Here is a 20,770-nt window from a genome sequence, read left to right as displayed (position 1 = left end):
TGTTTTCTGGGTCTTTTTTGTACTGTGAAACTTAACTAAACCTTCATTTAACCCGTGAATTATAATATCTCCCTTTTATCAAGGAAGAAACTCAGGCACCAAGAGATTGAGGGATCTCATTTAGGTTCATATAGCTCACAAATTAAGCTGAGATTTGAATTTTAGTCTTTCTAATTTCCAAGCACATGTTCTTTCCACCTTTCTTTACTGTTGAGTAAAATATATGGCAATACTACATTTATTCTGCACTCTTAGAGAACAAGTAAGTAAATTTTTAGACAACAGGTACATAACTCATGGGAGGCCACACCTTTGCGTTTTTTAAAAATGCAATACAGTAGCTTATACTGAATTGGTTCTGATTTATTTATTTATTTATTTATTTATTTATTTTATATATTTTTAAACATTTTATAATCTGTAATTTTTTAGAGTTAGATTAGTTTTAAATTATAACAGCAGCTCTTAATATGTTTGAGTCTTAGCTCTCATTGAAGATGATTATCTCCTTAGAAAAAGATGTACATATATGAAATTTTGTTTAGTTTCATAAGTTTCATAGACTCTCTAGAAATTCACATAAGCTTGATTTAAAGTAACATTTGTTTTGGAGGTACTCTTTTCAAAAGTTTATCAATTATTTGATGAACACTATTAAATGCAGTTTGACTTCAGACTCATGTCTCTGTGGGCATGAAGTCTACCACTGTAATATAAATAAACTTATTAAGAATGATTTACTTTGTCCTTTTCACTAAATTTTTTGAAATTCATCCCTGGGCTTTTTTATCTAAGGTTTTTCTATTTTTCCCTTTGAGTAAAGCAACCAGAAGGTATATTGTTGTTTTGAATTTAATTTTTCCCTACAGTTTAGACACTTGTCTGCTTTTGCTGGTCTGGTTGTTGGTGAGTGTGCTTTTGCTATTTTTCTTCCTCCGCTACTTACCTATTCCTTTTTTTTCTTTTTTAATAATTATGGCAGAACTGAAAATGTAAGTAATGGTTAAGGTAAAGCAAACTACTCCAAAAAATAGACCAAATATCTAGTGGCTCACATACAGCTATCGTTTATTTCTCTCTGGTGTCCAAGTGGCTCTTCTATTTAGTGATTCTAGGTGCTTTCCATCTTCTGGCTTTGCTATCTCTTACAGTCTTACTGTAATTTGCACTTGTCTGGTGGAAGGGACAGAGCACAAAGAAGGCATACCAACTCTTCTTAAAAGCACCAGTCTTGAAATTGCCAGAGCATTTCCACTTAACATTCTGTTGGCAAGAACTTAGCGCAACCCCTTAACAATAATAGAAGCTGGAAAATGTCATCTCTTCATGGGCCCAGCTACGTTGCTATTACTTTGGGGGGAAAGATGATTTTTGTAGACCTTGTGGTAGTTTTGTCAATAGTTGCCAAGTGTGAAATCAAATCTTTCTCTCCTTCCCCAACCCCCACAGCCCCTCACTGGTCCACACCCTTTTTTTTTTTTTTTTTTGACAAGGAGGCTAACAGTGACTGTTATGTATATGAACTTGAGATATTTTCTTTCTTTTTTTTGAGCTTGAGATATTTTCACCTAGAGTTCCATTTTCTGGGGTGTGTTATGTTAGAAAGTTTAATAATCAGTGGGCTGTTACCCGACGTATGAATATATCCTTCTTCAGAAGACTGGCCATCAACGTGGGTTTTGAAATCATACGGAGCTTGATTCTGTTTTTTTATATTTTGTTGTTTTCTATCACCTGATAAAGTTAACCTTTCTGATTCTTGAATTTCTTCCTCTAAAAAATGGGAAAAATATAGCACCTATTTCTGAGTTGTTGTCAAGATTAAATAAGTCATGTAAAGTAGTGAATACCATATTTGGTACAAAGAAAATGTCAAGTAATGTTAACTATTACTTTTATTAATAATGATGAACAATAATTGTTACCTTCCTTATCATTTATGTTTAATTACCCAGTCACAGTGATTTTATATTCCCAAGCCCTTTTTCAGTGAAGCTACTGGAATACCCATGTATCTTCTTTTTCTCTAATGAGTACAGATGACTGATTTTATCCCTTTAATGGCAATTGACATTCTTCCCTAGTTGATCTTATTATTCCAAACAGTGTGTTTCTATTTTATTCTTGGTTCCTTTTGCTGGTTTATTATTTAAAAAGAAATGTATAAACTGTTGGAAATTTTTTTATTAGTCTAACTAAACCAAATTTATTCTTTTTCTCTGTATTTTTTGTCTTTCAGAGTAAAAAATTACATGTTCAAACAAAAGGAGGCAAAGTTATCTGTCTGGGAACAGTTTATGGAAATATAGATATTCATGCATCAGATAAAAGTGTAAGATTGAAACCTTTTTTTATCTAGCAATTATAATTTTGTATCTGGTTGGCTCACACAGCTTGTAGGTAGATTCTATAAAACTTGTAGCATAACTTTCTTTTTTAATGCATTTTCATTCATTAGTAAATTCAGATTTGAAATTGAAGTGATTAAGTATTATACAACTTAAGTTTTAGTTTATGATTTAATACTTTTGACAGTTATTTAGTTCTTTATTTGGAATTGATAACATCTTTAAGTACTAAATGTTTATTTAATTCAAGTTCAGAAGGAGTGTTTATGATCATGGATTAAAACTGGTCATTAATACTGCCATGATTAAGATTAAAATTTTTTTATGTGTTAGATTTATTTGAGCATTTTTCCAAGACTTGTTTACTTTTCCTTTAGACAGTTGAAGGTTGAATTTCAAAACTCAGCTTTCTTAGTATTTGCCACAAGATGGCACCATTAGACAGCATTAGTGTTCTCCAAAAACTTATCCGTAGGGATTTTGGTTGTTATGAGATAGTTTGTATTTTTTAACTTTTGTCACTTTCTGTGATTTAGCATAGTTTTAAGAATATAGGTATAATTTTAAAGTATAAATTGTCACAGTCTTTTCAACATTATGGATAATGTTGTAAATCTTAGAGAAACAGGCTGGCTCCCTTACAGGAAGCCTGTGTCTGCCTATGTCTGCCTATGTTTCTGCCTCTCTCTCTCTCTGTATCTCTCATGAACAAATAAATAAAATCTTAGGGCAGCTCCGGTGGCGCAGCGGTTTAGCGCTGCCTGCAGCCTAGGGCATGATCCTGGAGACCCTGGATCGAGTCCCACGTTGGGCTCCCAGCATGGAGCCTGCTTCTCCCTCTGCCTATGTCTCTGCCTCTCTGTCTCTCTGTCTCTATGAATAAATAAATAAATAAATCTTTTAAAAAATAAATAAATAAAATCTTAAAAAATATGTATCTGAGAATGATCTAGTTCACCTTTTATTTTACACAATTTGCAAGAATCTTTCGTTATAAATTTAAATTCTCTACCAAGCTTTATTCTCAGGTAATTGGTGAGGATGAATTATATCTTGTTGGTAGGTTATTGTTGGCGTAATTAAAGTAGATTATAACAGTAACTGTTTCTACTATTGTCACTTTTATTTTCTATCCCCTTTGTCTTAGAACCTGTAGGAGACTGTTAAAGCCCAAACATTGAAGTTTATCTCTTACCTTAAGATAGAAAAGTATTGAAAGATACTGCCTGTCCTACTTGGCAGCTCTTTTAAGATGGCATTTAATTTCATCCCTTGGATTGCTATGGTCTTAGAAGTACAAAAGGGAAATTTTGTAGAACTTTGTAGCTCCTTCAAACCCTGTCCTTTAAATGTTAATTGAAACGAACTAAGTTACCAGAATATTACATTTTGACATTCAAATAAAAGTATCAAAGGAAAATTTAAATCATTTCTTAATTATTTGCTATTTTGAACATTTTAGCCACTGTGTCCACTCATTAGTTATTTATTTGTTCCAACTTCCATGGTTTATTGACTATTCATTTATTCTTTTGTTTTTAAAAAAAGATTTTATTTATTTATTCGTGAGAGACACAGAAAGAGAGGCAGAGACACAGGCAGAGGGAGGAGAAGCAGGCTCCATACAAGGAGCCTGATGCGGGACTTGATCCCGGGAATTCAGGATCAGGCCCTAAGCTGAAGGCAGATGCTCAACCGCTGAGCCTCCCAAGCATACCTATTCCTACTTTCTATTGTACTATTTTATTTCTTGCCTGATTGAGTTTTGTGTTTTATTAAAAAATTAGTCTAGATAATTCTTTTTATTTACATTATAAAGTGTTAATATTTAAAATTGCTAAGTTTGTAGGGTTTTATATAAAATGCTTATGTTACATGTTAACTCTTAATATACAGTTGTCTCAGTGGTATGCTATCAATATTTGAGAGATAGCATAGTGAATTGGTTAAGAGCACAGAATTGAGAACCAGACTACCTGAGTTCAAACCCGGGCTCAGCCACTTAAACTTTTTAACTTCATACAAATTACTTAACCTCTACGTGTCTTAGTTTTATGGAAAATGGAATAAGAGTAATGGACCTTAACTCAGAGGGTTATGAGGATTAAGTCACTTAATACAGATTAAGTACTTAAAACAATGTCTGGCACATAGTTAACTTAATATGGTGTTTACTATAATGATGATGATGAAGGTAAATGAAACACAGGAAGGATAACTTGACGAGTCCTAGATATACCAGTTAACTTTACCGAGACCTGTTCCATTAGTCATAAAATAGAGATATTATTTGTTTTTCCTATTCAACAAGATTGTAAGAATCAAAGGAGTACTGTAAACATTTAACAGCATTTTTAATATGTCATTTTAAACGGAGTGGCTGTTTTTAAAAATATTATCATTAATTTTAGTATCCTAAGTTTAGTACAGAGAAGATAGGAATTCATTTCTTCTAATGGTTGGATGAATTGGTGACGTAGTTGTCAGTTGACCTCTCTTAGTTTGGGCTACAAAGTCACCGTGCTTCCTTAAAGTTTGATTTTCATTATATGTAATGTTCATTTATAACAACTAAACTTATGAAAAATTTTCCTTCTTATGTAGAAAAGAAAATTAATTTATAGCAATATCTCTGTCAAGAAGGTATTAATTTTTGGATCTACTTTTGTATCTTTCTTTAAATAGCTACTTCTGTTAAAAGCAAGCTATACAACTTAATCCAAAGAGTCTATTTATGACTTTTTGTTCCATTAGCACTAATAACTATATGCAAGAGCTTCAACATTTTGCTATAAACTATGGTGTCCTAGCTTTAATTATTCTAGTTAGTATCTGATATAGTGCATTATATGTGGTCCTCAGGGAATTTTGAATTTCATTTCTTTGAAATTAATTTTATGTAATGATTGGTTAAAATAACTGTATTATTGTAGTGGGGAAGGTGTTGTATTTTCACTTGCTTTCTTTTGCTTTGGTGCAACAGGAGGGTATTGTTCTATAAGGAAAAATATTTAGTGTTTAATGAACAAAATAAATCCTTGACCGTTTCCAGATACTCCTAAGAAGTCTCTTAAACGCTTTATTTGGTTGTAGGGAGACCCTAATCAAAAGTGCTCCTTTGCCAATTTAATTAATTTTCAAATATTTCAATATTTATATTTTTTTAATCCCCTAAACCAGTCTGATTATCTATAAAAAGCTAGAGTTGTTGTCTGCTTAATGGAAATACTTGGTGAGTTTGAAACCATGCATAAAGCAGCTTTCATGAAGAAACTTTGTAAGGTAAAGGATAATTTTTTTCAGGAATTTTACATCTGTACTATAACACTGAGGAATACAAAACATTTGTATTCTCACAAATCTGAATGAATGTAGGGTAAAGTATCTTTTTTTGACTGAGTTATTGAAACTAGATTTAAAATAAAAATTCCTATGAATCCATAATCAGTTTAAAAGAAACTATAGATAAAAAGCAATTAGGTATATATTATGTACTTAATAAGAGTTAAAGAAGAAAGTTATATACTTCAAATCCAGAGGACAAAATCCTTCTAGTTTGCTTCCCAGTGGAACCTCTGAGTGCTTTCCTTTTTCTTTTTTGTACTTCCAAATTTTAATATTCTTGAAACTCAGTTCTTATTACATAGTATTTTGAATTTCTAACATTTTTGAAGCACATATTAGTTATGAATGACACTGGTGTTGTGTTGATGATGTATTGAAAAACAAGGGCAGCCCAGGTGGCTCAGTGGTTTAGCGCTGCCTTCAGCCCAGGGTGTGATCCTGGAAACCAGGGATCGAGTCCCGCATCAGGCTCCATGCATGGACCCTGCTTCTCCCTCTACCTGTGTCTCTGCCCCTCTCTCTTTCTGTGTTCTCATGAATGAGTAAATAAAATCTTTAAAAGAAAAAGAAAAAGAAAAACAATGATCTTTCTTTAAATACCTTAGTGTAATACTGGAATTTATCCTGGGCAAAACTGTAGCTTGCCTTCCTGGTGACTCGATTTTTATGTCAACAATTTTATATTAACATTCACTTGATGCTTATAAAACATTTAAAATTTGATAGAGATTATTTGGAGTCCTTAACTAGATATCTTTGTTTTACATTGTGCTCAATATTGGAAACAAATTCATGCTAAATTTTGTTAGGAAAGCTTAGGGATAAATACAAAATTCTTTCCATTTTTTTAATATAGAAATAGAAATCTATTTTGTTATTAGATTTTAAATGGAAAATTGTAGAAATAATAGTGTATTCACTACATTAACAGATGATAGGAGAAAATCATGATAGTCCAATAAAATCAGATAAAAGATGTAGTAAAAATTAAAAACCCATTTATAATTCCAACAGCAACAACAACAAAAAAAAAAACGAATTTCAAATAGAAGGGACATGATACAAAGGATCTAAAGGATACCTATGGCAAACATCTTACTCAGTGAGTTTGCTATATTGTAAGTTTTCCCTCTGAGAACAGGAATATGATTAGGTTGCTTACTAACTCATTGCTTTTGTTCATTATTGAATTGGAGGCCTGAGCCAGATAGGCAGGACAGAGCAGGGAAAATAGTATTAATATAAGGATAGGAAAGGAAGTAATGAAACTATCACTTGTAGGCAATATGGTTATGCATGTAGAAAAACTTTCTTAAAATCAGGGAAATGATTAGGATTAGTAAGTGAGTTTCATGAAGTTGTTGGATTTAAGACCAAATACAAAAGCCAGTTAAAGTAAAATGAAGTTTAAAAGAAGATTTCTTTTATAATAGCATTTAGAAAATATCAAATAGAAATAAACTTAAAAGCTGAAGAACTTTATATAGAATATAAAACATTATTAAGAGAAATTAAAGAAGCTCTAAATAAAAAAAGGAATTTAATGAGTCTATTCCATATTCCATAGAGAATATACTGTTGCTCACAATATTGTAATTAAAGCCAGGGAATCAAAATCAGTAAAGTGATTATGTACTGGGTAGTAACTTTTTATGTAGTTGTCCACTAACTCTGTAGGTACAGTTTTGGCTTTTTACCAGTCTTTGTTTTATAACGAAATAATTTTGAGTTTTTCTCTCAATAGACTGTGACCATAGATAAACTGCAAGGAAGTACTGTTAATATATCTACTGAAGATGGTTTACTGGAAGCCAAATATCTTTATACAGAATCATCATTTCTGTCTTCTATTGCTGGAGATATTACATTAGGAAGTGTTCATGGTAAGATGAAAGAGGCCTAATATATCAGACTCCACATAACATAAATTTTAAGAGGTGACTCTTGTTTCTCTGTAGACGAAGAATCTGCCACTAGGAACTGGCCCTAGTTAATGGCCTACTAATCATCTTTTTAAAATAATTAATTAATGGCCTAATAATCATATTTTTAAATAATTAATGGCCTACTAATCATCTTTTTAAAAAAATATAAAATGACTTATAAGCTATTCAATTTTATTTGGGCAAGAAATTAAATATTATTCTGTTATATTTGAAGGTGATAGTAATTGTGATTTTTATTGCATTTCCTTATTTATTTTTTGCTTTGCTATGCCTTGAATAGTTCTGGTAATTTGTAACTCTTCATATTTTAAAAATGACTTTTATGTAGCATTGCATTTTTGTTAATAACAGTGAAAAGACTGTACTTAATATTTGGAGTACCTTTTAGTAGAAAAGCAATACCCAGAGCAATACTCCAGGATCACACCCTGAGCCGAAGGTAGAAGTTCAACCACTAAGCCACCCAGCCGTCCCTAAATCCATTAATGTTTAATTTCTTTTGCTTTAAGTTAGATATTTATTGAACTTGGGGGGCACCAGGGTGGCTCAGTGGTTGAGTGTCTACCTTTGCCTCAGGACATGATCCTGGGGTCCTGGGATTGAGTCCTACATCAGGCTCCCCACAGGGAGGCTGCTTCTCCCTCTGTCTGTGTCTCTGCCTCTCTGTGTCTCTCATGAATACATAAATGAAATCTTAAAAAAAAAAAAAGTTTGGTATAGTTTGCTATTAATAACTTAATACTATTAATAACATACATGATAGTAAACAGATGCACCTTTTTGAGGCAATCATCAAAAAAACTCTAGGCTCTTATATTGATTATTTAAAGTGCTGAAATGGAAACAATTGCTAGGAATAAAAGAGTTTGTTCCTTATCCTTTGTTAACGCCTTTTGTATTTACTGACCTTTAATATGAAGTCTGATACCTTTTCTTGGGTGGTTTAAATTTGGGTCAGACCTAGATCCTCTTTGGGCTGTACGCTCAAGTTGGATTTCTTGAAAGCAGACTCTGAAATGGAAATTAGAGTACAGCACATTTATTAGGGAGGCGTCTTGGGACCAATGCCATACAGAGGAAGGAAGCCCAATTTCCACTGGAGAAGTTGGACTGTGATGCATCCTCAGTACCCAAGGGGAGAGCTCTGAAGCTAGGATTGTCCTCAGAATTGTCTGAAGTCGAGGTGAGGAAAGCTAGATCTTTATATACCCATCATTAGATAGATGCAAAATGTGTCATAGGAAGAAGTATGATCTTGGGCCAAGACGGCTCTTTTCAGCTAAGGCAATTCCATAAGAGGGCTGACAGCTGAGGGCTGTCTGCCAGCAGCACTCCAATCAGCTAGGAAAGTAAGCCCTCAGGTATGGAGGAGTTCTGGATGATGAATTACAGCATTCACTGCAGTTGTATTTATTGATTCATTCAACACAATATTGAATACCTACTATGTGGTATTTTCAGATACCAAGGATACCTAGTTGGGCAAGAGATGACCCCTATCCTTTAAGAACTTGTGGTCTTTATTATTTGTAATACTAGTAAAGCAATGAGAAGTAAGAGAAGGGAAAATTTGATACAGTCACCACTGTTGAAAAGCTTCCATGTTATTTAACCCTACTTTCCCCATCTGATCCTTGGCCCACACTCCGCTTTGGCTTTTCAGTGGTGGTAAATTTGTGAGAGAGATAAAAGGAACCCTTTTCATTTCTTCATCACACCAGTGCCTGCCACTTTTTAACCACCCTTTAGATAAGCCTATTTCTTCCCTCTACCATGCCCATCTTATCTCCATCCTTGTCCTAAGGGTGTCCTAATGGCATCCTTATCATTATATGGACATGCTACTGGAGTTTGGAGTGTGGAGGTGGGATGGGTACAGAAAAATAAGCAATGTTTTAGCCCTAGTAGGTGAGAAGATCAGAGTCATGGCTAGTGAGAAGAAGACCCTGTGTTTTAGATATGGGGATTTTAGTAGGGAGAGATATCTTCCAAGGATCATCCCAAATTGGAACTCTGAATATATATTGCAGTGAATTCTTTGTTCTAAATGGGGATGGTCATATAACTAATAAATTATATTTTGGCTATATTTAAACAAGCTGGCTTGTTTATGGGAAAATGTGTTGCTACCTCTAAACCTGACTTACAGAAAAAGATTTGGGAAATATATACATTCTAAGACCTGCCTGTCCAGGATTTATTTAGTTTGGCTTCCTTTCTTTCCTTAAGCAAAACTTAAGCTTATTTTTTTTCCCCAAGTAGATTTAAAAAAAATTTTTTCAAATAGATTTTTTAAAACTCAGCATACAGATGTTGTAAAAAGCCCCCCCCCCTTTTTTTTAACCACAGGTATGATGACAATATCTGTCTTTTTTGATAGATTTACCAAGTATATGAGTTTGGAGATTTTGATGTCAGTGGGTAGGTGGATGGCTTGAAAGCAAACATGTATTGAGGGCTTAAATGGGCCAGGCCCTTTGACTTAATGGACAATTGGCTGTTTACCAATTGAAGAAAGCAAAGAAATGTCTGATTGTTTGTTGTCAATTAGAAGTTAATTAATGTAAGAGCAAGGATATAATCCAGGTTTCTTGACCTTCTAGATGTTTTTAAACAATGTTCAAACAAATCTGTGTAATAGCCATGGTGAATCCAAATACCATCATTGCTTTGAGGGCTTCCTGGCCTGCTCTAGAGATGTTTTCTGTAGGCAGACAGTGCTACAACACAGATGGACTGCTTCAGCTATGTTCTATATTGTAAACTCCAGTTTCAGTAACATTTGTTATGCCTTACAACATCTGGCAAAAAATGTTGATGTTCTTCTGTACAGTGTTCAGGTTCAGCTTGGCTCCATGGAGATACTTAGGCATTCAGTTCATTCCATAAAAGTGCTCTTGCTATCTTCAATGTATGGTTTGTAAGGGTTCTATGAAAGGAAGAGTGAGCATGAAATTTATCTTGTCTATATTTTCTATTTGTTCATATACCTTGATGACAAACCAATACCCAACGTGCTTAGAGTACTGATGCCCAGTTAAAAGGATAATGAAAGCAGTAATATATCTTTTCTAACTGCTAAATTGACTCCTTTGTGTAGAGAAGAAAAAAGTCTATCCTAAATGTGTTTCCAAATGGAATTTTTAAATATAGTTAACCATATTTTTTCTAGGTAAAAAGATGAGTAAGCTACTTGACTAGTAATATTTACTATTTTTAAGGTTGGTTGACTCGTATCTATTAAGTACATGTGCCTTCTACTATAAAAGAAACTGGTTTATTCATTGATCCAACAAATATTCTCTGCTGTTCTGGACTGACAATCTAGTAGAGAATAGGTAGTTGGATAGTTTGTGTTTAGGTATAAAATTTTGTGACAGTTTACTCTTTTATTTCCTTCTAAATTATCAAAAATTAGAGTCTGTGTGAATTATATTTTATTATATTCTGCTATTTGAATATTATTTTACAAGAATTCTATTAATGCATATGTAAGATATACATATAATTATATGTATTCTACTAAATATGTTTTTAAAATATAAATATATGTAGTCTCTTGACTCTTTAGAAAGAAACAAAAGCTACTTGAAATGGTTTACTGGGGCAGCCCATCTGCATTGTGAATTTAGGAAGTCAAAAATAATATAAATAATATAATATAATAATATAAATAATATAAAATAATATGCACCCGACGTGGGATTCGATCCCGGGTCTCCAGGATCACGCCCTGGGCCAAAGGCAGGCGCCAAACCGCTGCGCCACCCAGGGATCCCCCTAGCCAAAATATTTTAAATGACTTTATCAAATTGCAAGAGGCTAAGATTGAGAGTTAGCAGTACTTTAAGGCAGGAAAAAAGCACACAAATATTAGTGGGCAGTGGTAGTCTCTTTCATGTTTTATATTTATAACTGATCTTTCTCAAACTTCTATGAATTCCTCCTTTTTCCACACCTTGGGGTATTCTCCAGGATTTCATCCTGTTTTATGGTTCTTTTGCTTCTTTCTTTTTCTTGGGCATCTTATATGCTTTGAGTCTTAACCACTCCTATATTCTGATAATCCAAATCTATATCTCTAGCTCTGACTGCTGACTTATACATCCATCTCCTTGAAAGACATAGCTAATTGGATCTTTACAGGTGTCTCAATCTCAACATTTATAACTTCTTTTATCCTACTTTTCCCCACTTCCCCAAACCTCATCCATGTGTTCCTCCTCCTCTATTTACATTTGCAGTTCTGATATTACCATGTACCAAACTCCCCAAGCTAGAAATCTTGAACTTACCCCAGATTCTTCTCTCATCTCCCACTCATCTAATTAATCACCAGGTTTAGGTAGGTTTTATCACCTAAATATTTCTTCAATCTGTCCCATCTTTTTCTTTCTAATTTCTACTATTCTCTTTAAGATTCTTGTCACCTCAGACAGCCTAGGTGGCTCAGCGGTTTAGCACCGCCTTCAGCCCAGGGCGTGATCCTGGAGACCCGGGATTGAGTCCCACGTCGGGCTCCCTGCATGGAGCCGGCTTCTCCCTCTGCCTGTGTCTCTGCCTCTCTCTCTGTTTCTCATGAATAAATAAATAAAATATTTTTTTAAAAAAAGATTCTTGTCCCCTCTTGTTTCAACTCTAGCAACAACTTTCTTCCAGTCTTTGCTTTCTTCAAATCCTTCCTCCTGACTATAGCCTATGGTTGTTTATTAGAAATGCACCATTGAACGTGGCATTCTCTTATTCAAACTTTTGCAGTTGCCTGAATGACCTGCCTAACTTTCCATTTCCCTCTTTGAACCCTATGCTTTGCCTTCCGTAATTACGTAATCTCTTACTTTCCCATATATATTCTTACCTGTTTTATACTTTCAAGTCCTTGATCAGAGCCTTTGACTATACTGATCATTCTGTTGATAGTTTTCTTAAAGTGCTTTTCCCATCTTTCTTTACCTCATTGACTTTTATTAATGTTCAGGTAAAGCATCCTCTCCTCATCTCTGGCCTTCCATTAACGCATACATTTTTGCCTAATTGTAAGTTCCTCAGGAGAAAGGATAATGTTTTTCTGTTCATCTGTGTATTCTAGTATTTAGAACTATGGCTTACAAATAGCAAGTGCCTCCCATCCTGCTACCTGTACCCCCACCCCAATACAAAAAGAATTTAACCTTAAAGGATATTTGATTGCTCTGTTTGGATTATTAGAGTATATGTTTTTTAAAACCATAATCACATTTCTTTTAGTGAAGAAAAATAAACTCATGTTCATCTCTAATTGATAGCTTATCTTTTCTTCCCGCCCTACTAGAATGAGGAATTACTAGCTAAGAAAAGCAATATGTTTTCTCAAACACTGGGATTTGTGGGAGAAGTTGCATAACTTGAGAGTAAGCATACATGGTTATTACAGACCTTATGGCATCCGCTTTATTGAAAAGAAGGCTTTTACAAAGATCTCCTCTCAAATAGTGATTTGTTTATTGGAGACCAAATAGGTAGAACCAAAATACAGGAAACTGTGCTAGTATTGGTTGAGTTGTGTCCTTTTAAATAATCTGCCTTATTCCACAAAGCATTTGAGGTAAGAGGTCCATTTTGCATATTATAATGACTTTGGAATATTTCTGTTTGGGGTAGAGTTTGTAAATATTTTGATATGAGTTGAAAATATATTTTTTGTTTACTGCTTTAAAAGTTCTTTAGCAGTGACAAAAGTATTTTGAAATATCCTTTATATTTATAAATATTTCTTTATTTTCATAGTTTTTCTTGTTCCACTATGCTTTTACTGTATAGAATTCTTAACGTTCAAGAGAGATGTAATCTGAGACTCTAGGTGCCACTGTAATATGAACTAGTCTTCATTCTTTTTCTTTTTTTAAATATTTTATTTATTTATTCATGAGAGACACAGAGAAGAGAGGCAGAGACACAGGCAGAGGGAGAAGCAGGCTCCGGGGATCCCTGGGTGGCTCAGCGGTTTAGCGCCTGCCTTTGGCCCAGGGCACCATCCTGCAGTCCCAGGATCGAGTATCATGTCGGGCTCCCTGCATGGAGCCTGCTTCTCTCTCCTCCTGTGTCTCTACCTCTCTGTCTCTCTCTGTCTCTCTCTCTCTCAAATAAATAAATAAATAAATCTATCTTTAAAAAAAAAAAAAGAAGAAGCAGGCTCCATGCAGGGAGCCTGATGTGGGACTCGATCCCGGGACTCTAGGATCACGTCCTGAACCGAAGGCAGACGCTTTAACCGCTGAGCCACCCAGGTGTTCCCGTCTTCATTCTTTAATAGATCTAAAACTTCTATCTTATGGATGTAAGAACCGTAACTTTGAGATCACTTTATTTTCATGATGAGCAGTAATGCTTAGCTTTTGAGAAACATGTTTTCCTTAAAAAAAATATAGGAAATCTGTATAGAATTCATTGAGACTAGTATAAGATAATAAAGCTTTTTTGCCTTGCTGAGTGGGCAGCTGGGCCCACTAGCTAAATGACTATAAAACTGTCATAGTTCTTTTTTTTTTTTTTAAGATTTTTTAATTTACTTACTCATAAGAGACACAAAGAGAGAGGCAGAGACATAGGCAGAGAAGCAGGATCCCTTGAGCAAGCCTGATTTGGGGGACTCAATACCAGGACCCTGGGATCACAACCCAGCCAAAAAAGGCAGATGCTCAACCACTGAGCCACCCAGATGTTCCTGTCATAGTTCTTTACTAATAGTTAAAATCACAAAAATCAGTGTTCTACTTCATTTTATTTTTGAAGTGTTCAGGAGGTGGAAACAATAAAGAGAATTCTGAGTGGAAGTTTTCACTGTTTCACACTAGATTAATTTCCCTAAAGCATGGTTTTCTTATTTGTATCCCTCTTGAAATTCTTCTCTGACTCTTTGAATTTAGGATAAAGTCCATAGACTAGTACTACACAGTTCTTCTACAGATTGCTCTTCATTTGTTTTTCCAAACTAAATCTGAACATTTAAAAAATCATTCAAATCAATTTTAAAAATCATTTAAAAAATTATAATGTTTTCTGTGCACTGGGTACTGTACAAAGCTTTTTGGATATAATGATAAATAAGAAAGACATGATCCCCATCCCTATAGACGTGCCTAACTGCTTCAGCTTAACTGATTTGCATAATTTAAATATAGCATGTTTAGTTCTGCCTTTTTACCTTTGTTTATGTAATTCTTTTTTCCAGAAAATCCTTCCCCTTCAACATATTCAAATTTTATTCATGCTTCAAATCTCACCTCTGGTGATATCTGCACTATGTCTTCTCCTTGTCCATGTCAGGTCATTTTAGTCTCTTTCTTCTGAATGGCCATAGCACCTAATACTTATTGTTCACTTTTGACTTTCACTTATAATTATTTATAAATACCAATTTTTAATTTTTTATGTATGTATCTTCCCAGATACCCTATAAGGCTTTGGATGGCCAGGCTGTCTCTGGCTCCTCCCCTAAATGATTCATGTCCCTCCCACATGCAAAATACACTCCCTTCCAAGTTTCCTAAAAGTCTCATCCCATTAGGTACCACATCAGAGTACAGAATCTCCTCATCAAAATCAGATCAAGGTGTAGATGAGGCTCCTCAAGTATAGTTGCTTAAGTACAACTCCTCAAGAACAGTTTCTCGAAATCTGAAGACCTGTGAACTAAAGAGACAAGCTATCTAGCCTCCACATCCCCCCATGCACACTGCCTATACACTGATGGGACAGGTATAGGATAATTGCTATAGAGGTTCCTGTTCAAAAGTGGGAAAATGAGAGGCACAAAGCAGTCACTGGTCCATAGTGATTTTGAAATTTGGGTGGGCAGACATTGGAGTTTCCTTGATTATATCAGAAGACCTGAGAATAATTTCTTAGGGTTTCAGGCTTTGTCCTCTTGGTTTTTGTTCCTCCCTTTGAGTCATCCTTACTTTTTCATGAAATAAAGCATGTGTTTGCATCTAAGTGGTTTTCTTAGTCAGCTTCCTGACAATAGAATTTTGGAGGTCCAGTGGTCTCTTTTTACTTTGTACTGTTCAGTGTTCTTTTTAGTTCAGTTTAGCAGTGTGTTTGCTGTTGTTATTCTCTCAAAAACTTTGTCAGCCTTCTGTGAATCATGTTGGGGTTTATTCCATAAGATAAAAGCCACATCTAAGAATCTCTGTGGAGATATTGAGGTAAAATGTACTCAAGCTTTCTAGAGTGTCTGTTGTTTGATTGAGAGGCTCTGTGAAATATACCTTTAATCTTTTTAAAGGGCTTTTAGTATAATTAGTACTGTGAAGTACCACTCTTGACCTTTCTGGGGTCTTAAGAAGAGGTTTTGCAGTCACCCCTCAGCTTCATTTTAGGCCATGTACTGCCCTGGATTCAGACTTTGTTTGGAAGCTATTCCTGACTTTAACACCTTTTGCCATCTTGAGAGGCTGAGAATTTTCAAAACTATTTGTGTCCTGGTTTAGTTTGTTTGTTTGATTCGCAGCCCTTTCTTTAGATTAGTTTATCTCTCTTCTCTTGCATTTTACAGTAAGTGGTGCAAAAAACAAAACAAAACAAAAAACCTACACATAACACAACACTTTAACCTTGCTTGGAAATTTTAGTTAAATCACTCACTTCATTAAATTACATTTCCTAGTTTCCACACTACTGAAGATAATGGTGGTGTTAGGTTTCTGCAACTACTAAACAGGAATTTGCATTTCTCCAACTTCCAAAAACATTTTCCTCACTTCCTCCTGAACCCTTGTATAAAGAATACTCAAAGTCCAACTTTCTACTAACTGTCTGTTCAAGGCAATTTAAGCTTTCTTTAACATGTCCCTCAAAATCTTTCCAACCTCTACCCACTGCCAAGTTCCAAAACTACACCTACATTTTTAGGTATTTATTATGGCAGCACCCCATGTTCAGTTTTCAACATCTATACTAGTTACTTCTAACAAGTTATCTCTAAACTTAGCAGCTGAAAGCAACAAACATTTATTGTCTTAACAATTTGGTTAGGTTAGGAATCTTGGTGTGGCTTAACTGGATCCTGTCAGCTGAGGCCATGGGGTACATTTGAATGTTCCACAAAGGGACAGTCTGCTTCCTAGCTCACTCATGTGGTTGTTGGCAGGATTCAGGTCAGATCCTGTTGGACAGAGGCCTTTTTTAGTTCCTTCCTAGTGGGCTTCTTTTATGGGGCAGTTGACAGCATGACTAGCTGGCTTCCCTCAGAGCAGAAGAGGGCTGGCAAGACAGAAACTATTATCTTTTTGTAACCTAATCTTGGAAGCAACATCCTATCACTTTTGCCTTATGTTCTGTGTTAAAAGCAAATTATTAGGTACAGCCTATACTTGAGGGGAGGAGATTATACAAGGGTATGAATACCAGGAGGCAGGGATCATTGAAAGCCATCTTAGAAGCGGTAGGATCTTTGGCCACTAATTGCATATGATGGTGAATCTGCATTTACTGGGTTTGAAAATTGGAAGAGAGTGTCTAGAACACACCAACGAAATAATATTTACATAACACATTTAAAAGAATCTTTACAACCCTGTAACTTACTGAGACTTGAAAATAATTTTAGGAGCTTAATTTCTTTATACAAACCAACTTTTATTCCTACACAAATGTACCCCTTGTTTATATCTTCACATGAAGTATGATGGAGTAAAAGACTTTTTAGAGAGATTTTTGTAATCAAAGTACATCTGACTGTAGGACAAATGATCAAGTGCTTTGTTGGCTTTTTCTGTTACTGATATGTGACCGTATTTACAGGATGTAAAAAGTTAAATAAATGAGGTCACTTGCCTTGGATATTTCTGAGATAAAAGTTATTCCTGTACCTTTTTAAGGTAGTTCTGGTATTATGGTAGAAAGCCATGTTGCTTACATTTTCAGTGCAGTGAACTTAGATGGTATGACTCTAGGAGTAATTCTACAAACATACACACATATGAAGAAAAATCATACTAATTTTGGTATTAGAAGAAAGAGGCTGAGAAGAATGATTGCAATATCCTATACTTGTCCTGGAAAATGTATTTTCATCAAAAGACAGGAACCTCTGAAACCTTTTTCTTTGTTAGTCATACTGCCGTGTGTTCATTATTCCTGCCCCAAACTCTGTAACTCTTGGCACAGAAATGACTTTAACAGGCACGGCAGAGTGGCCTGAAAAATAACAGTAATAACTTTTTTTCCATGGACTATTTTAGTATTAGTTGGTTCACAGCTTGAGTGATCTGATAAATATAGTGATGTTTATGCTGAAAATACATAGTACATTTAAGTAACTTTTTCATTTATGCGTTACAGAAATATCCTTACATTTCTTTCATGTTTCCCAGAAAGTATGGTGGTTCGTTTTGTAGTTATGCTAGAGAAGCTTAAGGTAGAATAGAGGAAAAGAGTTTGTATAGATGACTAAAGCTAGTTATTTCAGAGTTGCAGCTAAATCTCTTAGTAGATTTGTAATAGAAAATTTGTCAATAATAACAATGTTATTAAATAATATGGATAGCCAACCCTGTTTTACTTTTTTAAAAGATTTTATTTATTTGTTCATGAGACAAAGAGAGGCAGAGACATAGGCAGAGGGAGAAGCAGGCTCCTCACAGGGAGCCCAGTGGGGGCTCGATCCTGGAACCCCGGGATCACACCCTGAGCCAAAGACAACGTTCAACCACTGAGCCACCCAGGCGTCCCCCAACCATGTTAGAATACTATACAACAGTTCCTTTCTAGATTATCCCTAATATATAAAATTGTCTTTCTTTTTCCTTTACAGGTGATATAACGTTACAAAGCAAGATGGGAAATATCGTAGTAGGTATGTGCTAAGCTGCTGGTTGGTAAATTTTGCATCCTTTTAAGAATAGCTATATTTGTGATATTAGGGTAAATAAAATCTGAAATTTAGCTGACGAATCTGATAGAATCCTGATAATGGAAGCCAAATATAGGCAGACCCATTGTATGAATACATAAAATTATTTCTGGAAATTCATTGACTCATCATCCTATATATAACGTATAATTATAGATTTGGTGTCAGTAAGAATAAAGTTAGAATTCTGACTTCACCACTTTGTATAAATGGGCTAATTACCTTCTCTGTGCTTCAATTTCCACATCTAAAAAAATAGAAATAATACTAAGTACCTATCATTTAGGGTTATTGTAAGAAGTGAGATCATATATTTAAAGTACTTCACGATGTCTGACGTATGGTAAAAATTGAATAAATAATAGTCATTTTTATTATTGTTCTAATCCTAAGTCAGAGCTAATAGTGGCTAATGGTACCTTAGACCTCATCACTACATGTGATTCTGCGTCTGTGGGAGAAAAAGTTCAGATTTCAGAGAGTTTAGATAGTTTTTCTCCTCCCAAATAGCACCAAGTGGGCAAAGGCACACTGAACCCTAAGAGTAGTGGTGGTTTTTAGGCCTTAAAGGATTGGGGGTGGGGATGGGAAACCAGAACCTTTGTGGGGAAGCTGTGGCTTATTGTCATTATGAACGCCCAAGCCTCCTGGCTTTGTCCTTTTTGACATTTTACATTTTTCCTTTCTTTGTACTGATTGAAATAGTAAACATGTTCATTAGTTCTTTTCACTATCACTCCTGAAGTTTCTGGCTAAAAGTACATACCTTTTTAAAAATTTTAAAGAAGGCAGCCTCGGTGGCTCAGCGGTTTAGCGCTGCCTTCAGCCCGGGGTGTGATCCTGGAGACACGGGATCGAGTCCCACATCGGGCTCCCTGAATGGAGCCTGCTTCTCCCTCTGCCTGTGTCTTTGCCTCGCTCTTTCTCTGTCGGTCTGTCATTCATAAATTAATTAATTAATTAATTAATTTTAAGGGATAGTATCTTTTATGTTCAGTAAGTGATTAAGTAGAAAATAAAGGCTTCTTAAGTGGTAGTTATAAATCCTTTTACCTAGGACTTCTGGGTGGCTCAGCGGTTAAGCACCTACCTTTGGCTCAGGGTGTGATCCTGTAGTCCTGGGATCGAATCCTGCATCAGGTTCCCTGCATGGAGCCTGCTTCTCCCTCTACCTATGTCCCTGCTTCTCTGCCTGTGTCTCTCATGAATAAATAAATAAAATCGTTTAAAAGAAAATTATTTAAAAAAAAAAAGAAAAAATCATTTTAACTAAGACATGACAGAAGGATTTACCTGTTTCCAGTAATCAAGATTTACTGTTGACTGCTCAGGCCATTTCGTCAGAGCACACATCTTGAGATGGTAAGGGAAATTTCTAGTGTGAACAAAAAGGTACACTGGTGAAAAGCTAAGCTAGCTGAGGAGAGAAAATGCTAGACGGAGTGGAGTTTGTAGCAATAAGGCAAGAGGGGAAAAAGAGAATATTGCAAATTGGGAGGCACAGAATTTCAATACCAACTAGAAGGCCCTTTAAGCAGATATGAATTTGATGAATACTTATGATTATAATATGATAATGCTAGTGTTATTCTTGGATGGAAATATGGGAACAAAACGGAAAACCATTCTCTCTAAAATTGGAAATAAATGGTTATTTATTTATACTGGCTAAGAATAGTAATAGCAGGGATGAAATGAGCAGTAATGTATGTGTTTGAAGATGGTTTCAAACTCTGTATAAATGATTAACATTATAAATTCTTTTTAATTTTCCATATGAACTTTTCCCCACTATTAAGTACTAGAGGGATTTTCAAACAAAATGTTTTATTTTTCTTAGATAAATCTCTGTCTACTCAAAGAAAATGACCTAAGTCCAATGTTAAGAAATATATTATAGGGGGGACGCCTGGATGGCTCAGCAGTTGAGCATCTGCCTTTGGCTCAGGTCGTGATTCTGGGGTCCTGGGATCGAGTCCCACATCGGGCTCCCCGCAGGGAGCCTGCTTCTCCCTCTGCCTATGTCTCTGCCTCTCTCTGTGTCTCTCATGAATAAATAAATAAAATATGTGTTTTTTTTTAATATATTGTAGGGGTGCCTGGGTGGCTCAGTCAGTTGAGTGTTGGACTCTTTGTTTTGGCTCCACTGGTGATCTTGGTATCATGGGATAGAACCATGTGTTGGGCTCCATGGTTGGCAGGGAATTTGCTTGGAGAGTCTCTGCTTTCTGGCCCTC

At 35.1% G+C, this 20,770-nt stretch overlaps 1 protein-coding gene across 3 annotated transcripts in view; it reads left to right on the top strand.

Moving 5' to 3' along the window:
- FAM185A (family with sequence similarity 185 member A) overlaps positions 1-20,770 on the top strand; it is a 56,601-nt gene that overhangs the window by 8,584 nt on the left and 27,247 nt on the right. For all 3 annotated transcript variants that reach the window (XM_055300806.1, XM_055300807.1, XM_055300805.1), the window contains exons 3-5: positions 2,240-2,332; positions 7,438-7,576; positions 18,435-18,476. In XM_055300806.1, the coding sequence (XP_055156781.1) occupies positions 2,240-2,332; positions 7,438-7,576; positions 18,435-18,476 (274 nt within the window). The remainder of the gene's footprint in view (positions 1-2,239; positions 2,333-7,437; positions 7,577-18,434; positions 18,477-20,770) is intronic.

The sequence above is a fragment of the Nyctereutes procyonoides genome, unplaced genomic scaffold (genome assembly GCF_905146905.1).
Source record: "Nyctereutes procyonoides isolate TBG_1078 unplaced genomic scaffold, NYPRO_anot_genome, whole genome shotgun sequence".
Classification (NCBI taxonomy): Eukaryota; Metazoa; Chordata; class Mammalia; order Carnivora; family Canidae; genus Nyctereutes; species Nyctereutes procyonoides.
This window is presented reverse-complemented; position numbering and strand designations above follow the sequence as displayed.